This window comes from Grampus griseus (genome assembly GCF_964374135.1).
Source record: "Grampus griseus genome assembly, chromosome: 19".
In the NCBI taxonomy this organism is placed as follows: Eukaryota; Metazoa; Chordata; class Mammalia; order Artiodactyla; family Delphinidae; genus Grampus; species Grampus griseus.
This window is the reverse complement of record NC_139013.1, coordinates 25,219,689-25,247,600: the sequence shown is the minus strand read 5'-3', so window position 1 is coordinate 25,247,600 and position 27,912 is coordinate 25,219,689. Positions and strand designations below refer to the sequence as shown.

At 59.4% G+C, this 27,912-nt stretch overlaps 1 protein-coding gene across 2 annotated transcripts; it reads right to left on the bottom strand.

The window, feature by feature from the left end:
* Positions 1 to 423: 423 nt before the first annotated feature.
* On the bottom strand, positions 424 to 26,718 carry ADCY7 (adenylate cyclase 7; the record flags this gene model as incomplete). Of its 2 annotated transcripts, none has more annotated exons than XM_082676364.1 (25): positions 424 to 1,702; positions 1,883 to 2,007; positions 2,617 to 2,731; positions 3,119 to 3,223; positions 3,808 to 3,954; positions 4,643 to 4,798; positions 5,171 to 5,258; positions 6,146 to 6,339; positions 7,361 to 7,459; positions 8,308 to 8,433; positions 8,829 to 8,913; positions 9,842 to 9,939; positions 11,206 to 11,278; positions 11,395 to 11,478; positions 11,974 to 12,008; positions 12,392 to 12,583; positions 15,726 to 15,858; positions 16,076 to 16,234; positions 17,623 to 17,750; positions 21,086 to 21,197; positions 22,235 to 22,383; positions 22,682 to 22,831; positions 23,686 to 23,847; positions 24,980 to 25,183; positions 26,533 to 26,718. In XM_082676364.1, 25 exons carry the CDS (start codon positions 26,701 to 26,703, stop codon positions 1,547 to 1,549), a joined length of 3,246 nt encoding a protein of 1,081 aa, XP_082532490.1. In that variant the 3' UTR covers positions 424 to 1,546. The 2 variants fall into 2 exon arrangements, with proteins under 2 accessions (XP_082532490.1, XP_082532489.1); XM_082676363.1 differs by having other exon boundaries at positions 5,171 to 5,295; positions 6,093 to 6,339; positions 26,533 to 26,703.
* Positions 26,719 to 27,912: the final 1,194 nt, after the last annotated feature.

Here is a 27,912-nt window from a genome sequence, read left to right as displayed (position 1 = left end):
GCTTCGGCTGCAGTCCCCTCCCTGCCCGTGGCTGGGGTGCCAGCGCACCCCACAGCCCTCCGTCCCAGGCAGACCTGGCTGCTTAGTCACCTGTCCGCAACGCTGTGTAATCGTTTGAAGCCTCACGTATGCAAGATTTTCTGTATAATTTCAGGGGAGTTCATGGATGACTTCTGGCTAAGAATTCCTGCTAGATAGTGAAATTCAGCTGTATTTATCAGAAACCCCAGGGATACTGTGGTTATGAGGCAATGACGTCAGTTCAGAAAAAGGAACGGGCAGTTTGGTTATTATTATTTCTCACCTTGAAACAACATAGGTAGACTTCTTTCCATTCTTTTAGAGCTAAAGTGCTGTAAGACACCACCTCACAGACCTGGCGTTTTCCCTTGCCTTGATTCATTGAGTTGAGAACAAGGACATCTGAGCACCTGTGAGAGGGCTGGCCTCCCAGATACAGGAAGCTCTACACGTGCTCATGCTGAGTAGATGCTCTCAGTTTTGAAGCTCTTCAGAGCTAGCTATGAGGACTGAAGGAAAGGAAAGAACTACAGGCTGTCCAGCTTCTCTCCACACAGACTCCATTCCTTTCCAGTATAAAGCTAAGACAGAGTTGAAGGTTGCAGCGGGTGCTCAAAAATGCATGAGGAGTCAAGGAAGGGCTAAGAGCTTATACCTTATTTTCTAGGCTTTTCTCATATTAAACCTAATCTCAAAATTCTGGCTTCAAAGTTGTTTGATTCAAAGCCAAGGCTGTGACACTCGTGCCTTCCTGCTATGAGCCGCATTCCTCTGAGCTCCATCCCACAGCTGAGCTGATCTCATATGCTCACACTGGACAGTGGTCCCACTTACGTGTCAGTGGTAACAAAGGCAGAGACTACGCTGCAGAGAAGATAATTTGTCTAGCATCTCAGAAGTCATTTAAAGGATAAGAAATACCTCCATTAACAATGTATCCATTTAAAACAGACACATACCAAAGATGACAAGAAGTAAGAAGTGTCCACTGTGGGGTTTTCTCCCAATTGCTTGAAACCATTTATAGATTTAAAACAAGCACGCTTTCAACTCTTTACCAGAATGCCTGTATGAGAAACGTGGACTCTTGTAGCTGTTCTGCTGGGGAGAAAGGAGTCTCCACCCATCCTGGACAAGAAAAGAAAGACGAGTCTCGCCTGTGCAGCTCACAGGCCAAGGGGGAGTAGGGGTGAGCAGGGGTCTCCAGGTCACGCTCTGAGGTCTCATCCACAGCAGCTGGGGGGATGAGGGTCTAAAGCTCACAAATGAGCCGTTCCCTGCTGTGCTGGAGGCCGAGCTGCAGACTCCGACAGCACAGAGGTTCTGGCTGCCTGTGTGTAAGGCTTGGTGGTCGCCTCAAGCTGAGAAATCCTCTAGTGCCAGTTCAAGGAAGCCATGCACAACCACCTGCTAGGGGTGGTAATGGCCAAACCCTTGGACTGCCTTTGTGACCGCCGTGGGGCTGAGCCTTCCCCCTGGCTTGCTTCAGGGAAGGAAATCGGCTTCCGGCACGTTCTGCACCTACCTAAAGCCCTCCGTTCAGCCCCAACCCTTGAAACTTGGCAGTATCCGTACAGACAAAGTAAGTCCGCAGTTCGCCTTTGCCTTTGACGTTAATCAGTCCACGGCATTCACAAGAATAACCTAGTCCCTGGAGGATGGTACATGTCTCTTCAGTAACCTGAAAAGGAAAAGAAACCTAAGTCTTCAGAAGCAGAAAGAAAATCTGCTGTGGGAGGGATGAAGAGAAATCGGCCAATGGGGTCTGGTTTCCCTCAAGCAGCTGACTGATGCCCAGGCTCCCTCACCTCTGGGAAGTTCTCCCCCCCTTGGGCACAGGTTTCCCCAGGTGAGCTTTTACCTGGATTTTCCCAAGTTCCCCAGTGCTCTCCATTCGACTGGCAACATTGACCGTGTTTCCCCAGATGTCGTACTGAGGTTTTCGTGCCCCAATCACTCCAGCAATCACGGGCCCATGGTTTATGCCTAAAGAACATGTTTGCAGTTAGCAGATCATAGAGGCAAAGCCTCGGGCTTATAAGGCCACAGAATCCACCCGACAACCACAGAAAGCGTTGACAGAACAACTGCAATGAAGGTTGGAAGGGTGCTTCCTGAGTCTGACGGGAGGTGGTACTTGCGATGGGAGGAGAGCGCTCCCTGGGCAGTTCTTTTTCAGACTGTGCTGGATGTGAAACCTGAGTCCACTGTTAACACTTCTTGAATCTGCTCATCTCTTGAACAGTAAATGGGCTTTGAGCGCTGACCCTGCTAGCTAACAGTGACTACTTAGGTTAATGATTTTGCTTTGTTCTCAGTGTATTTAAGGTCACCTTTTACAGCCAGGGATTTGGGCTTTCCAGTCCCCGTAGTGATATATTCCTGTTTACTTAAAACTTGCCAAGGTAACTTCATAAATAGTACGCAAAGAATTCTTATTACCCAGTCACTGGGGTTTTAAGATCAGAAAGGGATTTCTAAAACTTTTCATGGCAGATGACAACATACACCGGACTGAGAGTGGATTTGCCAGGAGGCGGGAGCTGCACAGTCCCACCCAGAGCTCAGGCCCAGCCCGCCTTCCCAGGGCCTCACCAACTCGGAGGCGGAAGGAGTTGAAGGAGTGCCGGTTGATGCCATCCAGCTTGCTCATCAGGGCGGTGCTGAACTCCACCATGATGCCGATGTGGGCGTGCTGCCGCTCCAGGTCCTGCAGGACAGAGCACTCCATTGGGGCCAGGGCCAATCACACCCCGTCTTCCTGCCTCCACCGGCTGTCAGATGGACGCTCCAACACCCTGACCTGCTGAGCGCTGTGTGCCAGCCTGGGCATGAAACCCATGGGGGACCACTGATGGGCAGAGATGTACCCAGGCTCCTCCACAGAGGGTCTAGGACCTGCTCCCCCACCTAAGCTCCCCTCCTGGTGAGGGGCCGCCTGCCCCAACCCCTCCACCAAAAGGCTCCCTCAGGCTGAGCCATGAGCTCCTCTGCCCTTCCCTCAAAGGAGGGGGCACGGAGAGGTGTCGGTCTGGGGCTGTCTTGAATTTCCCCTCATCTGGGGCTGGGACATGAGACCACCAGATTGCCTGGGTACCTGGTTCTCGTGCCCTGAGGGGATGCTGAGCCCTGCAGCTGCCATGTACGTGCTGCCGATGGTCTTGATCTTCTCCACACCACTGAACTTGGGCTTTAACAGCAGCTATAAGACGAAAGGAAGCAGGCCATACAACACAGCTGCAGCCCAGGCCTGTCCCAGGTTCTGAGAAGGGCGTAGGATTCTCTCCCACCACCACTCCTAATGCAAACATTTCTCATGCGGGGGCCCTTCCCACCTGAGTTCACACCTCCGTACAGGTGGGGACACAGCCTCTGGGTTCTCTCCCTGCTGCTCCCTCGTCTCTGTTCCCTGACATTCCCTGTCTCTTCCATTCTCCTCTGGTCTCACGCCTGCGAAGGAGCAAACACCCCGCCCAACAGTATCTACACAGGAATGTCGATTATTTGCAGCTAAGAGTTAAGCCCAAACTGAGTGACTTCCTTTGAAACAGGTTGCTAGCACGGGCTTGGCAGGAAATCAGACTGTTCTACAACCTAAATCTAAGGAAGCTGCCCCTCACAGAGGAGATAAATTACATCGTGACAAGCAAGCAAACGTGTAGGTACTTTTTATAATTTGTGTGCCACGTGTTCTCCCCAAGGGCGCCGCAGCACACGTGTTCAGTGGGCGCAGGGTGCCCCCGGCCCCAGCCTGCCCTCTCCAGGCTGTGTGGAGGGAGGCCTCACCTCATCAAAGTCAGCTATGATCTCGTTCAACAGGCGCAGGCACTCCAGCCCTTCCTTGTTGACGTCGCACTCCGTGTAGAATACTTTGAAGTCCGGCACGGATGCAAACATGACACACACGCAGTCATAGGACTGATGGTACCAGTCCTGGATTGGGGGTGGGTAGAAACACGACCCTGTGGCCACCAGACCTCGTTGGGGCGGGTGGTGGGGGGAAGCAGACGGGAGGCGATTCCTCGCGCTCCAGGAGCAGATGCTGGCTGTACATGGGACTCAAGTGGGGGCTGTTACAAAATAGGAGATTCTGAATCAATGTGTTGGGGAGGGTCAGACTCAGGTTGGTTTGGGGCTCCTTTAAGTACCCTGGGTCTGTACAGCTGGGCTTGAGAACCCGTGGGTAGCAGAAGGTAACAGGAGGCCTGGGTTCCATGCCCACTGGGCCTGCGTTTCCACAGATAAAAAACTCTGCTACACAGAACTGGTAAAAATGCATGTTTTCATCAACAGATGGTCCAGATTGCAAATACCTGGACATCTGATCCTTGCAACCATCCTGCCAGCCAAGTACTATCGGCCCCATTTTATAGATGTGAAAATCAAGGCCCAGGGCAGTGAGCGATCTTGTCCACAATCACACCTGAACCCTAGTCTCCGATCCAAAGCCTGTGTTCTTACAGCTAACACCACACATGGTCTCCTGGGCGCATCAGTGAGGCCAAGAGCCATGGAAACCAAGTGCAGAAAGCACCTTGTAGCTATAGTGCGTCCCTCCACGGGACTGCATCTGTACCTTCAGTCTCCCTGTCCTAGTGACTGAGCCCCCTCTCACCCACACCTCATTTAACTTGTCACCAATGAAGTGGGCGGCCACATGGGCTGGCAGGACATTCTCTAGAAGAAGGCGGTTCACATTCTCCATGGTTTCAAACTCCTCGTGTTCCTTCTTGAACTTCTTCTTCCACAGACAGTCCAAGCGGCAGTAATAGTCAATCTGCAGACAGAAGGGAACATCGGTGTCCCGGCAGCAGTGAGCGAGGGCAGAGCGCACTCGTAACCCTGGGGGCTACGGAGCCGCCCATCAGCACTGCAGCCTGTGCCCCTGGCAAACGTCCCCAACTCAACAGCCACTCCCCAGTCAGCCAAGTGACCCACAGGATTAAATGTCACTCGTGTCCTGATGGGAGGTAAGGACACTTGCCCAGGACCCCGACCCAGGGACCGGAGCTCCCCGAAAGCCTGCAGTCCTGTGTGCTGCTCCAAATCTGAGGCAGCCCCCGCCCCACCCCCACCCCCAGCCTCTCCAGAAAGAGGTACAAGCAGCCAGGTAGAGCTAGGGACGCAGAGGGCGCCTCCTGGGCCATACCTGTCTGGAGAGCATGATGAGGGTGGTGTAAAACAGGACCAGGTAGAAATTGATCATTGTCTTCAGATCCCATGAACAGGACGGGGAGCTGCCGGATATGAGGGGAAAGGCAGGCGTCATCCCCACTTCCGCCCAAAGCCCCCCACATTCAGGGGATGGCACGAGGCCCAGACGCAGGGCCAGCCCACGGGAAAGTGAACAAGATGGGAGATCGTTGCCCTCGGAGCTCACGTTCTCGGGGTTGGCAAACAGGACGCTTCAGGTTGTAAAGAAAAGGGGGACGTACAGTTGACAGGGAGGTGACATCTGAGCTCACACCTGGGTCTCAAGGGATATTCATGGCGAAGTCTGAAGGAAAGCACTCTAGGCAGGCAGGGGAGCGGCCACAGGCCTTGCAGGTCGGCAGAAGCAAGGTGCAGGTGCAGGCCAGATCCACGGGAGCACACCTAGTTCTGGGTCCCCAGGCTCCTGCCTTTTAGTTCAAGGGGAGCCAGTCCCCGCTCCTCAATCCACTTGAGGCCCAGAGCCCCCAGAACCACGCACACGCCAGCGCCTCGCATCAGTCTGGGAAGAGATCAGAGCCAACTGCTCTCTCCAGAGCTCTGCAGACCCAGGACATGGCTCAAAGCAGGGGACTGGGCAAGAGCTGAAGCCTCCGCCTCCCACCCCCAGGCTGGCCTAGAGACAGGATCACCCAGGTGGCCTCCTGGGGCCGGGGACACCCCCTGCACATGAGTCACACTCAGCTCTGAGTGCTGCAGACCCAGGGCCTGAGCCCATCACTTCCCCTCCTGTAAAGCAGAAACCATGCCACCTGCCGGTCCAGCCCACAGGGTGTCCGGTCCAGAGGGGACTGTGAATGCAAAAGCACCTTAGTTTGAAATGACACTAAGACGAGACAAAAAGTGCTACAATGGGCCACAGTCGAGACAGGCAGTGGGCAGGGGTCCCAGCAGTGTGGGGTCTGGGCCCCACCTGAGGGTGCCATTGGTCTTGGTGAGGTTGCCCAGGCTGTAGCCACAGCAGTCCCACTGCCAGCACGGGGAGATGTTGAAGAGCACCAGGTAGGCCACCAAGGCCACTGTCAACAGCACGACCTTCAGCTCCAAGCTCATCCGCAGGAAGACAGAGCAGGCGATGAAGGCCAGGATGCAGCTGCAGGTGTAATACTGGGGAGACAGGGACGTCGGTCACCCCACCATCTCCCGTCACCAAGAGGCACCTCCCGGATCAGAGGTCACCCAAGGGACGGACACCTTTAGCCACAGAGGAATCCGTGAAGATCCAGTGTGTCTTCAGCACCACCCTCCTGCCTCACTGACCTCCCTTAACAAAGAGCAGGCAACGGAATCTAAAACTTTCTATATTGTGTTGTTCTTACTATATTTTTACTTCCACTTATGGCAAGTGAACTCAAGGAAAAAGAAACGCAGTAAATAAAAATGCAGGTGCTGGGGAGGCTGTGACAAGGTCCAGGCAGTGATCTGAGTTCTGCCATGAGCCGGTGCCTCCCAAAGTGCATCTCTGCCCACGTTACTCTCCTGCTCAAGAGCATGCTGTGGCTCCCTACTGCCCCCAGAATAAAGACCAAGCTCTTCACCCTGGCACTCATGCTCCACTGGAGCTAGATCTAACCTACCTCTGGCTTCATCTCCCAATCCTCCCCCACCCCCTCCCCGTGACACGACCACCTGAAACCTACTGTGCCCACTACCTGCCTTGGTTTTTTTCGCTGTCCACTCTTCCAACCCCCGTCCCATAACCTTTGTGCCCTTTAGAGACCAGCTCAAATTCACCACCACCCCCCTCAAGTCCCACAGCCCTCATCCTGTCCGGGAGGGTGCTTCAGGCACAGCTTCTGGTGTCAGCCCACCTGGGCCCAGTCCTGGCTCCGCCGCCTATGAGGCAAATCCATCGGCCTCCCCGCGACCACTCCCCCATCCATGAAGTGGAGATCATGATGAGCGTGGTCAGGAGACAACCACCAGCGCAGGGCGCTCCCACCCTCTTGCCTTGGACCCAGGCGCCAGCACCTGGACCCCTTAGCCCCACCCGGCCCTGCTCTGTCGCCTCGCCTGGGAGGGGGGGGACTCAGCTCTTCCATGCCCATGGGCTCCGGTGCTCAGTGTGTTCTGAGCACGCAGGGACAGTCCGAGTGAGGGCACCAGGAGCCCCGAGGGACACACTCACCGGGAGGAGCTTGCACAGGGTCCTCTCCCAGCTGCTCACGGCCCCCGGGCCCGTCTCGTTCCCAGCAGGCAGCCCTGGGGCCGGGAAAGGCATCAGCGGCTACGGAAAAGACAGGTCCCCGTGAAGGGTGGTCCAGGGGCTCCAGGGTCTGCCCCGGCTGAGCGGGGCTGGGGACCTGGAGCGGGCAGAGGGCAGGGCCGGGGCCTCCGAGAGCGCCATGGGCATCTCCTGCCAGGTCTGGCTCTAAGCCTGGCCGGAGCCTCTGTGCCCCCGATGTCCCACCACAGCTGGCAGCTTCACTGCGGGAAGAGGGAGCCCAAGGAAGGCACAGGGACGCCACCCCAGCGCCTGACTCGGGGCGGGGGCAGCAGCTGGGAGCAGCGTTTTCAGTGAGCCCCCTTCTCCTCAGGTGACGCTGAGGGAGGTGGTCACAGAGTCCCTAGTGCAGGGGACACGGAGATGGAAGAGACTCTGGCTCTAAATGTCGGAGCGGGGGAGGACCGGGTGGGACAAGTGCTGTCTGAGCCCAAAACACACGAGCCCGGCCCGAGAAGCAGGGCCCAGGCGTCACCTCCAGCTTGTGCCCAGGGCTGCTCATCCCCAGCGAGGAGACTGGGTCTCAGAGAAGCTGAGACAGGACCTCCTCAGGGGCAGGAAAGAAAGACCGGGACGTCAGGACGCCGTGGTGGCCCTGTGGGGTCGGCCACATGAACGCTCTGGGGGCCCCCAAGTCCTCATGTGACAAACACAGGGTGAGGAGCTCAGAGCCGCCACGGGAACCTCACAGGGCTCTGGATACAGTCACACCAGATGGGCTTTTAGGCAACAGGATTATAGGATTCTAGAATCCAGAGGTCCCCAGGGTCAAAGACTGCTCCCTCCTCCCCGGAAGCATGCAGGGCCCGAGGGGTCTTTGCCAGGCCTGCCGTCCCCGCCGCAGAACCCACCAGGTTGACCACGGCGACGGCGAGCAGGCTGCCGATGGTCAGGACGGCCAGGGACACCCGCAGCAGGGGCTGCGTCTCCACCCTCTCGGAGATGGCTCGGAGCGCGCCCCGCGCTGGGCAGCACCTCTGCGGAATCACAGTGTCATCACCCAGCACCCACACCCAAGGTGCAGGGAGAGCCCGCAGGAGGCCTGGCCCGGGGGCCCACAGCCCAAGGGCCCAGCAGAGCGAGAGCTTCTGAGAGCTCTGCTGGGGAGTCAGGGGTGCTGTGCCCGCCTGGCCCAGAGCTCAGGACACGTGTGGTGCGTAGACAGAAGGGACAGCCCCACCCTTGGGGCTGGGGACAGCCACAGCCGCTTGCGGACTACTAGCACATAGGACGGAGAGCCCTGGGAGAAGCCTCCAGACGGCGCTCCAGGCCGGAGGGGCAGGGGTCATAGGGCCGGGGCTCGCACCACCACAGTCCCGACACCTGGGGGGCCCGGCCTGCCCACCACCCAGTCAGGGGCCTCCCCACTCACCAAGAGCTCACGGGCAAAGCACAAGCCTAGTACCAGCCCGAGCACGCAGGCTACCAGCCCAAAGGACACACCCAGAGCCGCCATCCTGGAGACGAAGGAAAAACCTAAGTTCTGGGGGACCCTCTGCCCGGGGCCAAGCCACCGGCATGCTCCCCACCCCCAGCGCCTCAGTTCACCTTCTCCCCCCTCCCAAACGGCTCCTCTGCACTCAGCCGAAGGGGCACACTGCACACCGTGGTCCAGCTGCCCCACGAACAACACACAAGGCCTGGCCGAGACACGAGGACCAAGGTCAACATCACGCCCCGCTTTCCAGGCCAAGTATACAAGAAATAACTGATTATACAGCCTTCAGACTCTTGCCCGGCACACAAGCACCATCGAAAAGCGTTCCCTATTTCGTCTTTATTAAGCACGTCCTGAACCACAATCCTAGTGGATCCTTTGGCCTAACTACCCTTCCAGAAGCCTCCAACTGGCTGACCTTCCTACCTCCCTGGGACCTCAGCCCCCTGTCCCCGCCCCCAGCAACAGAGCCCTTTCGCAGAAGCGTGAATCTCAGCGGCTCCTGTGTACTGGCCACACACCCTGGATAAGGCATTAAGCCCCCCGGGCCTCAATTTCCCACACCTAAGAGGGAGGTGGCAGCAGCTACGGTTTTAGGAGTCTGCCCTTCTAGGACTCCAAACACCTAAGGCAACAGTCACAAAACACTGAAATGCCTGAAGGGCCACACAGAAAACAGGTGACTTTGAAGGCGAGAGGCATCTGGGAGTGGGGAGGCCTGCGGCTTGAGCGCGCAAGCATGTTCAACTAACACTAAAACTAAACGTTGGCAAATCCAGGTATGGGGGCCACGGTGCCAGGTCCAGTTTCTGGGGCTCTGACGCCTAAAGGTACTAACTCTAACAGCCAGCCCCTTCCTGCAGGTCTTCTGGTGGGATCTGCAAGGTCACCACACCTCCTAGCCTGACCCCAGCGTGCCTGACCATCCGGCCCACCCCCCGACTGACCTGGGCATCAGCAGGGCATGGACGAGCAGGATGCAGATGAACACAAGGCTGGCACAAGCGAAGTAGTAGCGGGCCCGCGGGATGGGTGCCAGGCGGTACTGGGGGCGACAGAGACTGTGAGGGGTGGCCGGGCGGCCGAGGCCCCGCCCACAGAGCAGGCTCCTTGCTCTGACCCCTTCCTGGGCTCCACCCTGGCTCAAGTTAATCATCTCTAAGAAAAGCCTTACACCCCCTCCTTGACTTCCTCCCCTCCTTGACTGTTACATCATCACCGAACAAACAATTTTCATCTGTTTCCATTCTGCAGTCTCTCTTTTATGTTTAGAGGCGCTACCTTCCCCTCCCCCACCCCGGCCAGGTCTCTGACTTCATTTCCAAGGTCCCTGTAAAGCCCGCAGCCCAAGTCCGTGGGCGAGAACCAAATGGGAGCTCTGGGGCTGCTGCGACTGGGGCTATGGGGCTTCTGTTCTCACCCCAAACCGAGGAGCACCGCCAGGCCTGAGCCCCACGCCGTCGGGCGGGGGGCCTGTGCTGCCCGCCCCGCCACACCCGGTACCACCTCAAGATCTCAGCCCACGGGGCTCCTGCCGCAGATGAGCAAACCGAGGCTCAGGGAGCCCGGCAGCCTGTCCAGGTCTCATAGCCAGCAGGTGGCCCGCCAGGCGGCTCTGCTGGTGACCACACCTGCCTCCAGACCCCAAGCTCCCCACACAGGGAGCCCCCAACTCAGGGAGACCCCCAGTCCTGGAGGCTGAAGCGGCAGAGAGGTCCCAGCACCAGAGGGCCGTGGGCTGGGTCACTCTCTCAGGCCACATCTGAGGCCAAGACGCCCCAAACCTTGGGGTCCGTGACATGGGTACCGTCGCCCACCTTGGCCTGCAGGTGAGGGCAGAATGACACACGCGTGCCTCGGACGTTGCCAGAACCAGTAGGCTCTCGAAAAATAAGTGAATGGTCACTAGCGGGACACAAGCATGGTGTTACAGCAGCCAGAAGGGGGAACCGGTCAGGCCCCGTCAAACTGATACTGAGTTTGGGGCTTTTTCCTACAAAGTGCAGAGCCAAAGGTGCACGCTGGCCCCTGACAGCACTGGCTGAGGCTTGGCATCTGAAGGGAGCAAAGTCTCCCAAACCCAAGTCGGGGAACCACTAACGGGGGTGTCAGGGGCAGGGGCGAGGCCAACAAGAAGAGAACCCACACAGGCTGCACTGAGCCCCGTCCCCACCCCAGTGGCAGCTGGAGCGCCTCCCCGGCGCCCTCCCTGAGCAGGCCTTCTGGGGGTGTTGGCTGCCCTGTGGCCAGCACCCGCCCCCCACCCCAGGCCTTGTTGCCCCTGTTCCTGGGGCTGCTCAGAGGTCCTCACCTCTCGCTCGAAGCCCTTCTCCAGGAAGATGGACCCAAAGGTGTAGAAGTCATCAGACTTGGAGCAGCAGGGTCTGTGGGGTGGAGACACAGGCAGTGAGAGGTGGCGCCTGGAGGAGTCGGGGGGAGGGCGTGGGGACACAGCCACTGGGCATGAGGCACAAGGCGAGCACAGGTCTCGGAGCCTCACCTCGTGGAGCTGAGGCCCTCGATGGCTGACAGCATCTCATCATCGTATGAGTCATCCTCTGACCGCCCCTTGGGGGACGCACTTCTGGAATCAGACACCCGCAACGCCATCAGCCCAGGAACCTACATCTACTTGCCCAGAGGCAGGGGTGTGGACGAGATGGCTCACCCAAGTGGGGTTCCCAGGTGCCTGCAGGAGGTCCCAGAGCCTCGTGCAGGGTGGAGGAGGGACAGGCGGGTCCCATTGAGGCCCAGAGAGGACAAGCGAAGGCCCAGCATCACCCAGCCAGAAGCAAAGGGCAGACCCCCCAGGCCCCGGTCCAAGGTCTCTCCCACTAAACCCCAGGGTTCCATCACACCAACCCCACTGACCCCACTACAGGGTGGGTATACAACAGCCACTCGATCATTGTGAAGTTTTGGTTCCTAAAAACACTCTGACCCAAGCCATGGCGAAACCCATAGTCAGGGCTGGGCCTTGTGGAGCTGCCCTCCTGGACAGAGGCTGGTCAGGGCAGCCTGCCTGGAGGAGGTGACTGGGGCAGGACTTGGCCAGGGAGGCAGGAGACAGGGCACAAACCTGTCAGGGGTCCGGTGGCGCCGTAGGGGAATGGCCTGGAAGGGAAGGGAGGGGGAGACGGTTATTCTCCAGGACCCGGGGCCCTGATGCGCCTCACCGGACTGGATCTATCATCTCTGGCACTCTCGGATGCAAGGACTGTCCAAGCTGCAGGCACCCAGAACTGAAACTGAACTTGGTCTGGAGAACCAGGAGGCCAGGGACATCCCCCGCCACCCTGGAGCATTCTCCAAATGCCTTCACTTCCCCAAGGGCCCCAGGAGGGAGCGAGGGAGGGCAGAGCCTGAAACCATCCTGCAGATGCGGAAAGTGAGGCTTGGCCGGAAGGACACCCTTAGTGGAAGGACACCCGTAGCATGTGCTCTCCCGCCCCTGCCCGCGGCCCCTGCTCCCAGCTCTCTGGGAGGAGAGGTCCTACCTTGGGCCTCCGCCCGTGGGGCACAGGGGTCTCGTTGCTGCTCACGTTCTCGCGTTGGTTGAGGTGTGCGAAGGGCCGCGCCGCCCCCCAGGACTCGAGGTAGCGGGTCATACGCACGGAGGCCCGCATCTTCAGGGTCGCGTCCCCCTTGGACTTGGTGAGGTGTAGGCTGGGCGGGGGCGGCTGCTGGCTCTGCGGGCAGACGCAGACACGGCCTGTCCCACCCCTCCCCTCTCAGCACGGGAACGGCCCGCTCCCATCCCGCTCCCCCAGAAGCGCGATGCTGCCCAGAACGCTGGCCCATCTGGCGAAAAGGGAAAATGGCAAAACAGCTGCTGGGTCTGCAGCCCCTCGGGGACTGGCGGAAGCCCAGTGCTCTCCCTGGCCGGGCACCGGGGAGGCCCCAGCTCGGGGTCCTGTCCCTGCCACAGGCACAACTGTGCACAGCCCCTCAGGCCCTTCTCTGCCTCCCCAGGGCAAGAGGTGGGGTCAGGCCCCAAGACCGAAGGCTCCACTTGGCCCCTGAAGCTCCCTGGGTCTGAAAGCCCATCGGCCCCTCCCGGTGGACGCACCCCAGGGAGATGGCACCCAGGGAAGAAGCCACAGGCATCCTGCCCTGCCTACCCACATGTGGCAGCACACATCATTCGTGTGGGAGCAGCCAGGAGGAAGGGGAATGCTGGCCAACCCAGGGCTGCTCCCCACGGGGCAGCATTCCAGGGAGTTCCACTCGTACAGCCCCCAAACCACAGCATGGGTCCAGTATCTGCCACAAGTCTGCCGCAGCCATGCCAGGGACACGGTGGCTTAGCCAGGCCCTGAAGGAGGGGCCCAGCCCTGCCTCCCTCTCCCCCAACCCCCCGCCAAGAACAACAACCCGCCTGGGACCATCCTCAGCTGGCGAGGCCGGACAGGACTGGAAAAGGGGGAGGGAAGAGAAAGACCCCCGAGACCACCAGGGACAAGCTCGAGGCCTGCTGAGTCCCCCTCATCCCCTCACAGCCCTGCCCTGCAGGAGTCCCAGTCTCTGGCGGCTCCCACAAACACCCACACAGACCAACACCTACTGCCACAAACACTCGTTAAGCCATAGGCAGCAACTTTCCTGGAAACTTCTTGCCTCCTCCTAGGACAGAAACATTCTTAAACTCTGAGCCATGTCTGTCTGCCAGGCCAGAGGGAATGGCATGGAATTCAGTCCTTGTGAAGAGAGTCCTGGGGTCCTGAGAGTGAGCTAAGCCTTGTGGTGAGTGACCTGCCCTGGGGGTCTGGGGAGGTTACATTTCTCTGCCTCCCCCTCCACCGTCAGCAACTCTCGCCTACACGGCAGCCAGCTCTTCAAGTTCAAGGTCACTGCCACTTCCCTCTTAGGGCAGGGAAGCCAGACACTGTCCCCAAAAATTAAACGGGTCCTGATGATCCATCAGTTCTGAGCAAAAACGCATCTGTTGAGAAGCAGGGCCCAGGGAGGGCACCTGCAACCTGCACCGGCCACGGGCCCCCTACCAGCCACCTCTGGACACTAATCCCTTGGGGCACCTCACACACACGTAAGCCTACAGAAGCCAGAGCTGGGAAAGGACGTCCCCACCACGCCTCGGCGCGGCGCGTGCAGCACAGTCATGAGAAGAGATGAGGGCGGTCTCTGTGCACAGAAGGCAAGGTCTCCAAGTTACGTCGCTGGTGAAGCAAAGTTCACACTGGTGGAGGCGCTACCGCCAGCTCAGCAGAGAGGCCAGAGGAGTCTTTCCCCCTCTACTTAGATGCGCACAGACACCTCTCACCACACGGGTCCCCGTCAGGGGGGACGTGCCGGCGGCGAACAGGGATGCACGAAAAACTTTCTATAGCACACCCTTCATGCTTTTTGAATTTTCAACTATGGGAATGAATAAAATTAAACAAAGATCGGGGAAGGTAGCGTTGCCAGATAAAAGACAGGGTGCCCAGTAAACCCTGCATAAGACACTCGTACTAAAGTCTTCTCCCTTGTTCATCCGGAACACGAGTCTGACTGGGCGCCCGCGGTCATACCTGCTGATCCGGCAGCCCTGCGGGGTGGGTTACAGGACTACGCCTGCCACCACCTCGGGGTCAAGGGCTCTGCTTCACTCGTTCACAAGCTATCTGGGGCCCTGCTCTGTACCAGGCGTTGTCCTAGGACCGGGGGTTGAAGCCTGGAGAATAGGGACCCCCATCCCGAGCCTGCCCCCGTGGAGCTCACACTGACAATAAACAGTAAAAAGGATAAACAGGAGCATTTGGGACAAAGGGTTCTGGGCAGAGGGGGCAGCAGTGACAAGGGCTCTGCAGTGGAAAGAGCCTGGCAGTGGAGGGACAGGAGGCTGGCACAGGGCGGGGGAGGAAGGAAGCCGGGGGGGGGGGGGGGGGGGGAGGGGGGAGGTGTCAGAGGAGTGGGCGGGGCCCAGAGCTGCAGGGACAGGGCGAGGGGCTGGGTGGTTTCCACGATAGTGGGCTGGGAGCAGCCCCAAGGTACCAGGAGGGGTTCCCCCAATGCTCGCTTAGCATGGCTGACCCACCTAGGGCGCACTGGGAACGTCAGCAGGATGAAGCCCGAGGGTGTCGGGGGAGGCTCACAGGCGGGCCCGCGGCTGCCCCAGAGACTGGCAGGCGGGCCAGCCCCGAGGACGGCAAAGGCCAGAGTGAGACGGAGCTGGAAGGAGCCAGCCACTGCCGACATTCTTGAGCAAGCCCCAAGGATGATTCACCGAGGGCCCAGACGAGCTGGCCTCCCACGGGCAGGAGCGAAAGGCCCCTGCCGGCGCAGGCCTGGGGCCCACGGCCCAGAAGCAGGCTCACGGCCTGCCCCACCACGGGGTCCTGAAGGGAGTGGGGCCAACCGAGAACCTGGGCGGGTGCACGCGGCGGGTAAGAGCCCAGGACACACAGGGGCTCCTGCCTATTGGCCCCCTGGCCATCCCTTGCTTCCCTGACTCCCATCCAAAGCGTGTTTTTAAAACGTGTCTTTTGAAAATCTGGACGATTAGTGACAACCTCATGGAAAATAAACTAACAGTGACTATTGTTTCTAGAACATTTATGACGCACCCAGTTGACAGGGAGGGCTTCACTCAGATTAGCTTTTTCTCCTCTTGAGGTAGGCGCCGTTGTTATCCCCGTTTCATAGAACAGAACACTGAGGCCCAGAGAAGTTGTCCCTTGGGGCCTAGACCATGCCTAGTAATGGGGCACTGCCTCCTACCCCGGGCGGGCCCCACCTCTCCCTCCACGGGGGCCATGCCCCGGGCATGGGCCCTTCTCCCAAGCACAGCCCCAGCGCCGCCCCCCAGCCTGCCGCAGCTGAGCCTCGTACCCGGGGGTCGATGACCAGGTAGGTGCGGATGTTCATCTCCTTCAGGTAGGGGTCCCGCTGCTGCCCGTGCCCGTCCTCCACCTCATACGCCTTGTCCAGGTGGTTCAGCGTCGCCTCTGTGATGTGCACCCGGCTGGGGGAGACGAGAGTCAGACAGCAGCAGGGCCCAGCAAGGGCAGACACCCACCCGGGGGTGCAGAGCAGGCAGGGCTGAGCAGGCCGGACCCTGGGCGGGCTCCCCCCACCTTCAGGTCGCTGATTCCCTCTCTGACCCCATGCTGATACCCCACCACCGCAGCCCAGAGTCAGCCCCAGACCTGTGACCCCACCGCCATCCAGCTGAGCCTCACCCAGGGACTCCAGCTGCCTCCATCCTGTTGGCCAGGGACACGTCATGGGACCACACATCATACTGCCACTTGCGCAGCCCGATGACGCCGCACAGCACATTCCCCGAGTGTATGCCCACACGCATGCTGATGTCCACGCCTGTGGCCTCCCGCACCTGCCTGGGGCAGAGGCCCGTCAGCCCACCCCAGCCAGGGCTGCTGGGGGGCCCTGAACCCTAGGACAGGCTCAAGGTCCCTGGTAGGGGGTGTGGCACGGGGTGGGGGCAAAGCAAGGGTGCGGGGAGCGTATGGGAACAGGGCAGGCCCAGCTCACAGAAGAGAACGTTCTCAGCCTGAGGGGGCTGCCTCCTTGCAAGGGGATGAGCCCCCCATGTCTAGGAGTGTGCAAATGGATGTGGCCGCCCCAAGCTCAAAGGCTGTTAAAAGGAGGAGGAATTCCAACTGTCACTGGTCACGGTGGCTCCTGCTGGAGGCCCTAACACACTATCACTGGGTGTTACCCCTGCCTGGCAGCCCCAGCTGGAGTCTGCAGAGGAAGCCAGACACTGCCCCAAACCCAGGAGAAACAAGGAACGTGGGGCCAGCCCTGGGGGGCCTTACACACCCCCATCTCTGGGAACCGGGAGTACTGGGGGTTGCCAGCACCACTTAGTACAAGGAGCCCCAACTTCAGAGTTCCCTGGGGCCCAAGGCACCCCCAACACGAGCAGGCCTCCGGGTCCCTTTGATAAGTGCGTGAGGGCCTGGGCAGCAGCCAGTGCCACGTGTCCGCCAACGGGCTAGGGATGGACCGAGCCTGCCGGGGTCAAAGCCAGTGGGAGCAGAGGGCCCCGCACAACCTCCACATGCTCCAGGGAGGGAAGGAAGCCCCAGGGCTGTGGCACCAGCCCGAGGTCACACAGGCGGTGACGCAGAGCCAGCCTGTGACCTGGACCGACTCCCTGACCGGGTTTTTTTCTGGTGAGACTTCAGGAGGACAAGCCGGAGCTGGGTTTGCGCGGAAGCTGTGCGCTGCCCGGCAGCCCAGCCGCGCCCGGCTCTGCCCCGAACGCTGGGCCGTTTGGCCAAGCCCGCCTGGCCCTCCGCCACCCGCTTGACCACCACAGACCACGGCTGCTCGGGCTCCAGAGAGCCTTGTGGGGAGCTGGGATGTTGGTGGCAAGGAGCCGCAGGAGGCTGAGGGCTAGTCCCCCAACTCTAGGGTCTTCACAGGGGGAACAGGAAGCAGACGGAGGCCTGGAGCCCAACCCTGCGTCTGCCAGCTCCCCTGCTGCTGCGAAGGCTCAGCCTCCGGAGAAACGGAGCCCAGCTGCCCGCCCTTATGGCCCTCAGCTCTGAGACTCTCTGGAACTCGGAGTCCCAGTGGGCCCAGAGCGAGGGATGCAAACACACTGCTGAGTGGTCCAGGTAAGCCTCCTGCGCCCCTGGAGCCTCACTTTCCTCATATGCAAAGCAGGGACAATGCATTCCCCAGCATGCCTTGGGGAGCAGAAGGGGCCCGCCGTGGGAACAGGCCCCAGTGCCCCAGGCTTGTGCATGGTACCTACTTAATGGCCTCACACATGTCCAGCCCCATCTTCACACAGTTGCGGGCGTGGCTGGGCAGGGACACGGGCAAGCCTGACACGCAATAGTAGCAGTCGCCCAGGATCTTGATCCGCATGCATTCATTGGCCTGCAGGGCAAGGGGAGGCCTGGTCAGCAGATGGCCCAGGGGCCAGGGAGCAGGCATGCTGGCCACCTCCCCACACCCTCCAGAGTCAGCCAGGCTCTCTTCTGGCCAGGGCCTTTCTCCTGGGGCACCAGCCACCAGCAGCTGCCTCTGGGCCCGGCAAAAGGACGGGGAACACGGGGGGTCTGCAGGAGGAACCCCAAGCAGGTGTCAGGGATAAAAGCAAGTGTTACCAAGGGCGGCCACCTGAGGGCCTCTAGGGAGGCGCTACCTTCGTTTCATTCATCTATGCAATGTCTGAGCATCTACGGAGTGCCCTGCCCTGCCCCAGACACTGGGACACAGCAGTGAGCAAAACAGAAAACAATCCCTGCAGCCAGTGGCAGAGCTGGACACTAAGCTACATAAATAAAATCTGCAGACACCCATGATAAGTGCTATGGAGAAAAATGAGGAATGGGAAGGAAGAGGAAGTTCCCAGGAGGCCAGGAAAGGCCTCCCAGTGAAGGTAACATTCAAGCAAAGTCCTAAAGGACTTTGGGAGTCCTGAGGGAGCAAGCCATGCCAGGATCTGGAGGAAGAGCATCTGGGCAGAAGGAGGCAGCATGTGCAAAGGCCCTGAGGCCAGAAGGGTGTTTGAGACACAGCACAGCAGTTAGTGTGGGTGGAGTGGAGAGAGCAGGAGGGATGAGAACAGAGGTAGCAGGTGCCATAAGCTATGGGGTCAGCAGGTGTCAAGGTGACCCAAGAGATGACTCTGCTGCTAGGGATACAGGGTTTGGGGAGTGGGGGAAGAACAGAGACGAAAGATGGGAGTGGGGAGAGAGGGTGGGGTCACGTAAAAAAAATGCCCCTGGAGGGGAAAGGGAGGCCCAGGTAGGCTGTCTGAGGTTCCATCTGAGGTGGTGCTGCAGCTACTCGACCTCCATAAGCCCTTAGCAAAGGTGGCCATACATATCAAGGCCTTGAGGGTGGGGTTTTAGGGAACAGGAAGGAGAAGCTGCCTACTGGGCTCCAGTGAAGCCTTGCCCCAGCTCCCTCCTGCCTTTTCCCAGAGGGCTGGCCCCTAGAACCAGGGTACCCTCTGTCTCCAGATCCAGTGCCCACTCCCTGGCATGCCCACCAGGCCTGTGGGTGGCCACCCAGCGCCAATGACCAGGCCAGGCCCCATGTCTCCCTCGAGGTCCCCTACCCGCCAGGCCTTTGTGAGCAGTCCCCTTCCTAAGCCCTCCTGCAATGACCCATCTGAGTGTGTGCCAGCTGCTTCCCGGTGTGCTCCGTCTGGTACGTGCTGAGTTCTGAATGGCCTAACGGAGGTGGGTGAGGACAGCGCTTTCCTAGAAAGCAGCAGAAGCTTGGCGAGAGCTGGGACACCCAGGCACAGGCTCAGGGCACCGCTGCCCTTATCTCATCTCCTCCAGAGCCAGGCGCAGGATAACAGTCTGGATCCAGCCCCGCTGTCAGGGATTTACAGGAGGCCACGTTCCCCAGGCTGCTCTGCCCCGCGCCTTTGAGACTTACACACTGGAGGAGTTGTGTGAGTGTGTTGGGACAGAAAATGCCTGAGCCCAGACGCAATGCGGACACCTCTGAGAGGAGGCCCTGGCTCTCGCCAGGAGGTTACAGTTCTGGAATCTGATTGCTGATAGGAGAAAAGGCTGGGACCAGCTCTGCCTGCTGTGTCTGCCCAGGGACTGGACACTCTGGCCTGAAGACTGGCACCTGCCATAGCCTCCCTCTTCTCATCTATAAAATGAGGCTGCCTCCTGGGCCTGCCATGGAGAGCGGACTGTGTCCAAAAGGGCAAGGGCAGGTACTTGGCTTTGTGGCAGGGGAAGAGCCAGCTGTGGCTTTGCGTAGTGAGGATGGAGCCTGGGCCCACATGAGGCCCAACCTCTAGGAACCTCCACCAGAGAAATCACGAAGGAAGGAAGCTCCTAAAGGAAGGCTCCCAGCTAAACAGACCCTCAGAGTCACACAGTCCACAGTACCCAGGGGGGACAGCTCTCCAGAGCACCCCTGGCCAGTGGTGTCCAACTGTAATTTGGTTACCTCCTGTGACGGGAAGCTCATCTCCTGAGATGGAGCCTGCTCCTGGTGAGGTAGTCCCTCCCAAGATTGAGTGCGAGGCCAGAACTTGTTCCCGTCAAGTTCTAAACCATCGATTCTCTGCACATGGAGTCACCCGGGAGGCTCTGAAAAACTCTCATGGGTGCGGGCATGGGTACTGGGGTTTTACTTAAGCTTTTCATGTGATTCAAACACGCAGCCAGGATGGAGAGCCACTGCCCTAAATCTTACACTTGGGTCTCTACTCAGTGGCTACCACTTCCAGGAAGCCTTCCTGACCACCTGGGGCTGGGCTAAATGAGCACCCCCAAGTCCTGCCCCCTGTACCCCTCTCTTCCAACCACATAGCACGTAGCCCGGGAGCAACTTGAGGGCAGCCCAGGGCTGCTACTCAGCAGGTTCCCGGACCAGGTGGTAAATTAATGAATAACTGAGGCTCCTCCCCAGCCCCCTACACACACCCCTGGAGCTGGGTGTTGCTTGTGAAGACAAAACAGTGAGATCTCAGCTCAGCCCTCTTTGGTCTCCAGACCCCTCCTGCCTTGGCCGAACCCTGGAGGCTCTCCCTGCCCAATGCCCTCCCTGCTTGCCACCTGCTATGCTCCCCAGGGTCCTGAGGTCAAATCCCGCTCCTCAACTCAGCCCTCAAGTCCTTGAATGTCTGACCCTGTGACCATGTTCCCCGCCAACACACTCTGTCCCACTCACACTGAGCCACTTTCATTGCATGGACACACAGAGCTTTCTTTCTTCTCTAGGTTTTTGCATATGCTGTTCCCTCTGCCCATAACACTGTTCCCTTTCCTCTTCAGTTTCTTTTTAGGTTTCTCAAACTTTAATGTGCAGACTATTCACCCTGCGATCTTGTCAAGAGGCAGATTCTGGGCGAGGCCTGGCATCCCACAATCCTCCCATGCTCCCAGGGGAAGCTGAGGCTGCTGACCTTGCGTAGTGAGGATGGAGCCGTCTCCTCCTCCAGGCAGCCTTCTGGAGTCCCCCTCTAAGCTCGTGAAGCCCAGTGCATTCCCCAGTGTGCACTGACAGTCTCCCCAGAGGCCTCACACTCTGGGGGACAGGATCCTGGCTCAACATCCACTTTGACCATGGGGCACTTGAAAGCTTTGCTGACTGAATACTAAAATTCAGCCCAGGCCTCCCCACACCCATCTCAGCACAGCGCTGGACACAGGACACGCTGTGGATGCGGTGGGAAGGGCTCCTGACTTTACCATCAGCGGAGGGGAGGCAGCACAGGTCAGTGGGCTCACCTTGGCGATCTGGTCGAACTTTCCGAAGAGCTCGTTCAGCACCACCACCAGCTCTTTTGGGGAGCAGTCGCTGGCCAGCTGCGTGAAGCCCACGATGTCAGCATAGAGGATGCTGGGGGTAGGGGGGGCCAGCAGGAGGGTCAGGGCCAAGAGCCCCTGAGCATCTGCCAGCCCTGCACCCAATCACCCCTGCGAGCCCTCTGCCGCCAGGGATTGGGAGAGAAACCCCCCGCCATAAGGATGAATTAAAGTTCCAGAGGCTTCACATCAAAGCAAAATGAAACAAGCCCCAGTTTGCAGGGGCCCTCGGGCACCCCCACCCCTTTAGAGCCTCACCACAGATGACTGAACGGAGCCCTTACAGGTGGGTTCTCGGGCACCTGGGAACTTCTCCCCTTCCCTATACCTGGATTTCACCTCTGCGCAGACTTCAGCGCTAAAGCCCTGGTAAGATGTGACTGCACGCTCCCTCCAGCTGAGCTCCACACCCAGCGCTTTCACACATCTAGTCCTCACGCTGCCCTTGTAGGAACCCCATTCTACAGACGAGCAAACTGAGTCCCAGGGAGGTTAAGACTTGCTGGGAAGCCAGAGCTGCATTTTGCGCCAGATCTCCCCGCTCCTGAGTCTACAGTTCTGGACCGTCCACAACCCAGAGGCAGCAGGTCAGTGTCGGGGGTAACGCTGAGCCTGCAGGCGGAGGACCAGGGTGGAGCTCACAGCGCCCACATCTGTGCTTGCTCAGGTCAGCGCCGCTGAGTAAGACTCTGCAGCCCCTTCAAATCAGTCAAAGATGGTGTCAGGACTGGGGGGGTCCCTGGCGGTCACCTGGGTGGGGCTTCATCTCCTTTTGGGGGGCCTGTGCCCCTTTGAGAATCATCTGAAAAGACCCCTTTCTTCCCAACAGTCACGTTCGTGCACAGAGTTTCACAATTTTAGGGGGCAGTGGATCTCCCCCAATACTAATCTAATCTGCCCCCACCCCCTGGGGGAACAAGTGGGAGACTGAGGCCCAGGGAGGCGCCTGGATTTACCTCTCCCCAGTCCCCGTGCAGGCTGGGACCTGGGCCTACAGGTAGGAGGGCAGCGGGCCACCTGTCGGGGCCGCCCTGGGAGACACTGTGCATACGGGCCCGGCCAGCCACCCACCTGACGTTCTGGTGCCGCTTGACGTAGAGGCTGTGGAAGTTGTTGTCAGGCAAGTAGCGGCGGTCCCCGCGCTCCTTGAGCCGCTCGATGATGGCCAGCTTCATGCCCATGGAGATGTGGGCAGGCAGCACGGACAGCAGCAGGTTCTCCTGGCACGTGGGGCACAGGCAGGGCGGCGTCAGGCCCCGGGTCTCCATCCTCTCTGCCCTCCTGCCCCTCTGCCCACCACGTGCCCCATTGCTGCTGGCCTACACCCTGCTACCAACCCGGCAGGCACACACCCTCCCGTGTCCCCAGCAGCCCCCGGGATGACACCAGCACAGGTGTCTGGCCAGGTGCCCCAGGCGCCTCACCGTGCCGTTCAGTGAGCACATCCTCAGAGAAAGGATGCAGGGCGTGGGGCCCGGGGGACAGCCGGGGGGTCGGGCAGGGCCAGGCGGGTCCCACCTGCTGGCGCTTCTCGATGCGCAGCTTACGGCGGATCTGAATGCACTTCACAGTGTAGGTGAAGAGGTCTCGGGAGGCATCCTGCATCTGGTGCTTGTGGAAGGCGCCCGTGAGGTTCCCGCACAGGAAGACCACAGCGTTGGCCAGCAGCTGCGGGCGGGCCGTGGCGGGCTCAGCATCAGGCCAGGCCCGTGCCCCAGGACACCGACCCCCTTGCTGGGCTGGTGACGGCACCCCCTCCCCGATCCCTGGCCTCCCAACCCACTCAGGCTGCAGCCTCCCTGGGGTGGGCAGGCAGGGAAACAGGTTCAGACTCACTGGTCTCCTAGACTCACTGGTCTCCTAGTAGGTCACTGTGACCCCAGGACCAGGACTCAGGCCTGTCTCAGCATCCGCCAGACACTCCCTGGTGCAGAAGCGCTCAGGCCCCAGAGACCAGAGCAGCCAGCCGCTTCCAGGGCGGCAGGAGCACAGTCCCTCACAGAGCCCGGAGCCCAGAGGGAGAGCCAAGGACAGCCACGGAAGGCACAGGGCCAGGCTGGCTGCCCAGAGCTCAGGCCCCCACCTCCCAGACCAGACACCAGGCCTGCTCAGGAGGAAAACACATCTGCGCGTCACCGCTAACTGTTCATAATCACTCAACGCAAAGGACACCAGACACGGCGTCCGACCCTGTGCAGATGGGGCTCTGGGCTGAACGAGCAAAACCTCGGGAACAGGGCCTCACCCAGCAGTAATGCACTGGACCCAGGAAGGAGGTCCGAGGGTCAGGGCTCGAGGGAGGGGCTGAGCCTCTGGGGTACCCCAGGCCAGCAAAGAAAAGGCTTCAGGGCAGGGCACCTGCCTACTTGGACGAAGCCCGGCCTCGAGGCCACCCGTCGGCAAACACCTCTGTCTCCAAGGCCTCCAACTCACCCGCTCCAGCCTTGGCTGCCCTCGGCCCAAACCAAAGCCCCACCCAAGGCCTTAGCCGGCCCCCGCGCCCAGACCCACACGCCCCTCACCTGCAGCCCTACCCGGACGCTGGGCGTGGTGAAGGCCCCCATCAGAGCGCCGAGCACCAGGAGGTGGGAGGTGCTGGAGACGACCCCGGCCACGACGGCACCCCGCGTGCTGAAGGGCAGCAGTGTGTACACCACGAAGACCACGAACAGGAAGAAGGGCACCTGCACACAGAGGCGTCGTGAGCGCGGCCACCACGCTGCCCCCGCCCGGGGCCCAGCTGGGGTCACTCGCAGCCCCGGCTCGTGGGGATGGCCCTGGAAGCCTGAACTCTGAGGCTACGCCCCCCTCCCCGCGCCCTCGGCCCTCAGGTCGGCCCCTTCCCCCACCCTGCGTGGCGAGAGGCAGCGACAGACACAGGATAGAAGGAGAAAACGATGCCCAGCCAGCATCATCTCCTACAAGCTATTTACCGTCTGGGGCTGAGGCTGCGCCTCCGCCGCCCTCGTGACCCAGCGAGCTCTCGCCTGGTGCCCACTGCCCACGGCCCTCCCTCCGCAGGAATGGTAACTACTGCCACCCCCAGCAGCCCAGCTCACCGGCCCCGCCCACGCTCTGAGCTGGCCCCTGCTGCTCCCCACCCCCCCCACCCCGCCCAACCCGCCCGCTCCCACCCCTGCTGGGAACGGCACCCTCCCCCGAGCTTCCCACCTGCATGGCTTGCCCGAGCCTCACCCCACCCCAGTCACAGGACCCAGCCCCAGTGGTCAGAGCCGCCCCCCTCCCCGGTGACAATGACCGTCCAGGGCTGGGCCCATGCCCCAGGCCAGCCAGCGCAGCTCAAGCTGGTTGAGAAAGGGCTGTCTCTTTCAGCTGGCCTGGGTAGGCTGGCTGGTGGACGGGCAGCCCGGAGGTGCCGCAGGCACCTCTGTCCCGAGCTGGGGGTGGCCTGACAGGGAATGAAAGAGCACAGAGGCAAGCAGAGCCGGGAGAACTCGGGACCTGGCCTTCCTGCTGAAGCCGCAGACCAAGCCCTGGGCCCCTCCCGGCACGTGAGCCACTTTGTGCCTTTTTGCCTCTTTGAGCTGGAAATGTGTCATTTCCAGAAAGAGCACAGCCAGACATTCAAGTGGACACTCTTCTCCCACCTCACCCCCATCTCATCAGCACAGGCCTGAGAGAACAAGATCAGCCCAGGGCCCATCTCAGTCACAGAACCACAGCCCGGAGAGAGGGAGGGGCCCGTGGCTGGCACACCCAATGCGGCCGGTCTCCAGAAGGGATCTGATGCCCAGAGTGCACAGCTGGCTGGCAGCCCCCAGCCCCCAGGGGCGCCAGGGTCCCCTGCCCTGTTACCTGCTCCCAGTCACAGGCCTCCTTCATCCATGAGTCAAACACCAGCACGTAGCCCAGCGTCACAAGGCAGGCCCAGATGAGTAGCGCCGAGGCCCTGAGCCACCGGCGGACGAGGCACTCAACATACACGAGCGCGTAGAGAGCCACAAACACGGCAAGCGTGAAGAACGCCGTCCCCAGGACAGCCTGGTGTCTGGAGGGGTCCTGGGGGGGGGAGGGGGCGGGGGGAGAACACACACAGAAATGCGGTAGCTTTCCCCAGCAGGGTGCCACCTCCTCCAGAAAGCCTGCCAGGTTAGCCTGTCCAGCCTGCCCTAAGCAAGGTCACTTGCTGCTTCCTCCACGTGGGTGGTGGCCATCCTGCCTCTAAACATCAAGTTCTTTCTTACCTCAGGCTTTGTGCTGTTGCCTCTGCTAGGGGTGCCTTCACCACCACCTTTCCCCAGTCACCTGTGGGGCCCAGCCCTACGACGTTCTCACTCCCCACCCCTCCCCCTCAGGCGTCCCCCGGGGTCCCCAGCAGCTCTGTGCACACCTGCAGGGCACAGGTACAAGAGCACAGGAGCAAAGTTGTGCAAAGCCTCCTAGGGGAGAGGCCAGTGCTCCTAACTCATAAAGAATGAATGGATGTTTATGAGGAAATATGACCAAAGGCATCCCAGACAGGGGAAGAGCGGAAGGAAAGGTACAGAAACGTGACACTGTGGGGAGAAGGTAACAGGCAAGACGTTCACAGGTGGACAGCACCTGGTTTCCCCCAGAGGCCCGTAAGCTCCATGAGCACAGAGACTAATCTGGGGCCAGCACCCAGTGGGTGCTCAGTAACTCTGTGCCGGATGACAAAACAAAGGCCCTCGGGTTTACATCCACAGAGATACAGGCAGCACCGGCAGAGCACCTACTGGGTGCTGGCCACCTTACACATATCACCCTGTTAACAGCCTGTAGTCTCTGATGTCTTCTTCTAGAACTTTACTGTCCCATACAGCCACCACTAGCCACATGTGGCTATTCAAAATTAAATTTCCAACAATTAAAGATAAAATTGAAAATTCAGTTCCTCAGTCATACTAGCCACATTTCAAGGGCTCAACAGCCACGGAGAGGTAATGGCTAGAGCAGGACGAGGCCTAAGGCAGAGATAATATCAGTGGTGCCTGCTGTCTTAAGAAGGATTCTGAGACACACACGCCCCCACCCCGGCCGGCTCCGTGAGAAAGAGTGCTGGGATTGATGCATGATGTCTGCCACGGTACTGGAAGTGGGAGTGGTGATACACAGGCCTTCAGTAAAATCAAAGTCCATTGTGGAGAAAAGTGAGGGTAATTTATTTGGCCAAATTAATGTAACATCTAAAACCACCCCAGACTTAAAAATTAAAATAAAAAATGTGTCTTCCTCCAGCCTAAATATGCTCCGTAGCACTTTACAGATGCAGAAACTCAGGCTTTAAGAAGGTGATGACTTGCCCAAGGCCTCACAAGTACAAAGCATCAGAGCTGAGACCCGGAGCCCAGGGAAGCCCCCAACGCCCACGGGCTGCCCCCACTCACCCCGTAGCTGAAGGCGATGATGATGAGGACGGCGCAGGCAGTGATGGCCACCAACAGGAGTGTGAGTAGCAGCGGCCCATGCTGGCTGGTGAGGCGGTACTTCTCGTAGAGCGTGTCGTGGTTGGGGCCCTCCTCGCCCTCGTTGAGGAAGTAGCGCCCCTTGGCCGGCATCCTCCACCTCTGGCACACCCGCCCAGCAGTCCACGCAGGAAACCCTGCAGCCTGGGGAGCATCTGTCTGCCGACACCCACCCCTGTGCGCCTAGGCCTCTGGTTTCTCCGAGCCAGGCAGGCGGAGCTGGGCAGGAGTCCCCTCAGCCAGCAGCTCCATGGACACGCGGGGCCTGCACTGCTCCAGCCGCCAGGCCTCGCTCACTGCAGAGCCCACATCTGCTTTTGCATCCAGGCCCGAATGAACAGACACGCAGGGTCCTCAGCTCTGCAGAGACACAAGGCAGACCAAGATTTGACCTGGACTGGGAAGGCTGGCATCGGGCGAGAGCAAGGCCAGGCCTCATAGCCCCAGGTCTGATTTATCAACCTTAACCAAACCTAACTTTTAAGTCTTTAAAGCTTGGCCCACCCCAAGGTCATAAAGCTGGTCTCCTGTGTTTCCGAGAACTGCGCGGTCCGATGCAGCAGCCACTAGCCACATGTGACTATCAAAAATTTAATTTAAGTTTATTAAAAGTGAAATTAAAAGTTCAGTCCCATATAGAGGCTACGTGGAGAAGACAAATGGTGGCAGGAGGCGGCCAAATCTACGACGTGGGCTAGTCAACAACAGTGGTACCCAGGAGAGATCCTGGAGGGCTTGCTAAAACACAAATCACGGGGCTGCATCCCCAGTGTCAGTAGGACTGGAAGGGGCCTGAGAAGAAACGTGCATTTCTCACATGTTCCCAGAAGCTGCTGAAGCTGCTGGTCCACACTTTGCAAACTACTGGCCTACAGGACAAATAACCCACTATTAACCAGTCAGTACCATGAGAGAGAGTGGGGGTGTTACAGAATAAAGTAAATCTAAAAGGCTTACGACCCCAATGCGATAGAAAGGACTTTACCTGGATTTTGATTTTTAAAAGCTGCAACTACAAAAAAAATGTTGAAACGGCTGGAGAAATGTAAATGTGAACTGAAGGTGGGATTAAGTTAATAAATGACGCTTAATTGTTTTGAGTATAATAATAGCTTGATGATTACATTTAAAACATTTTGAAAGTTAAAAAAAAAAAATGTCAGCCCCTCAGCCACAGCAGTCACATTTCAAGCGCTCAACAGCCACACACAGCGAGCGTTTATTACACTGGGCAGCACAGAGATAGAGCCCTTCCATTATCCAGAAACTTCTACTGGAAGGCCCTGCTCTAGAAGTTTGAAC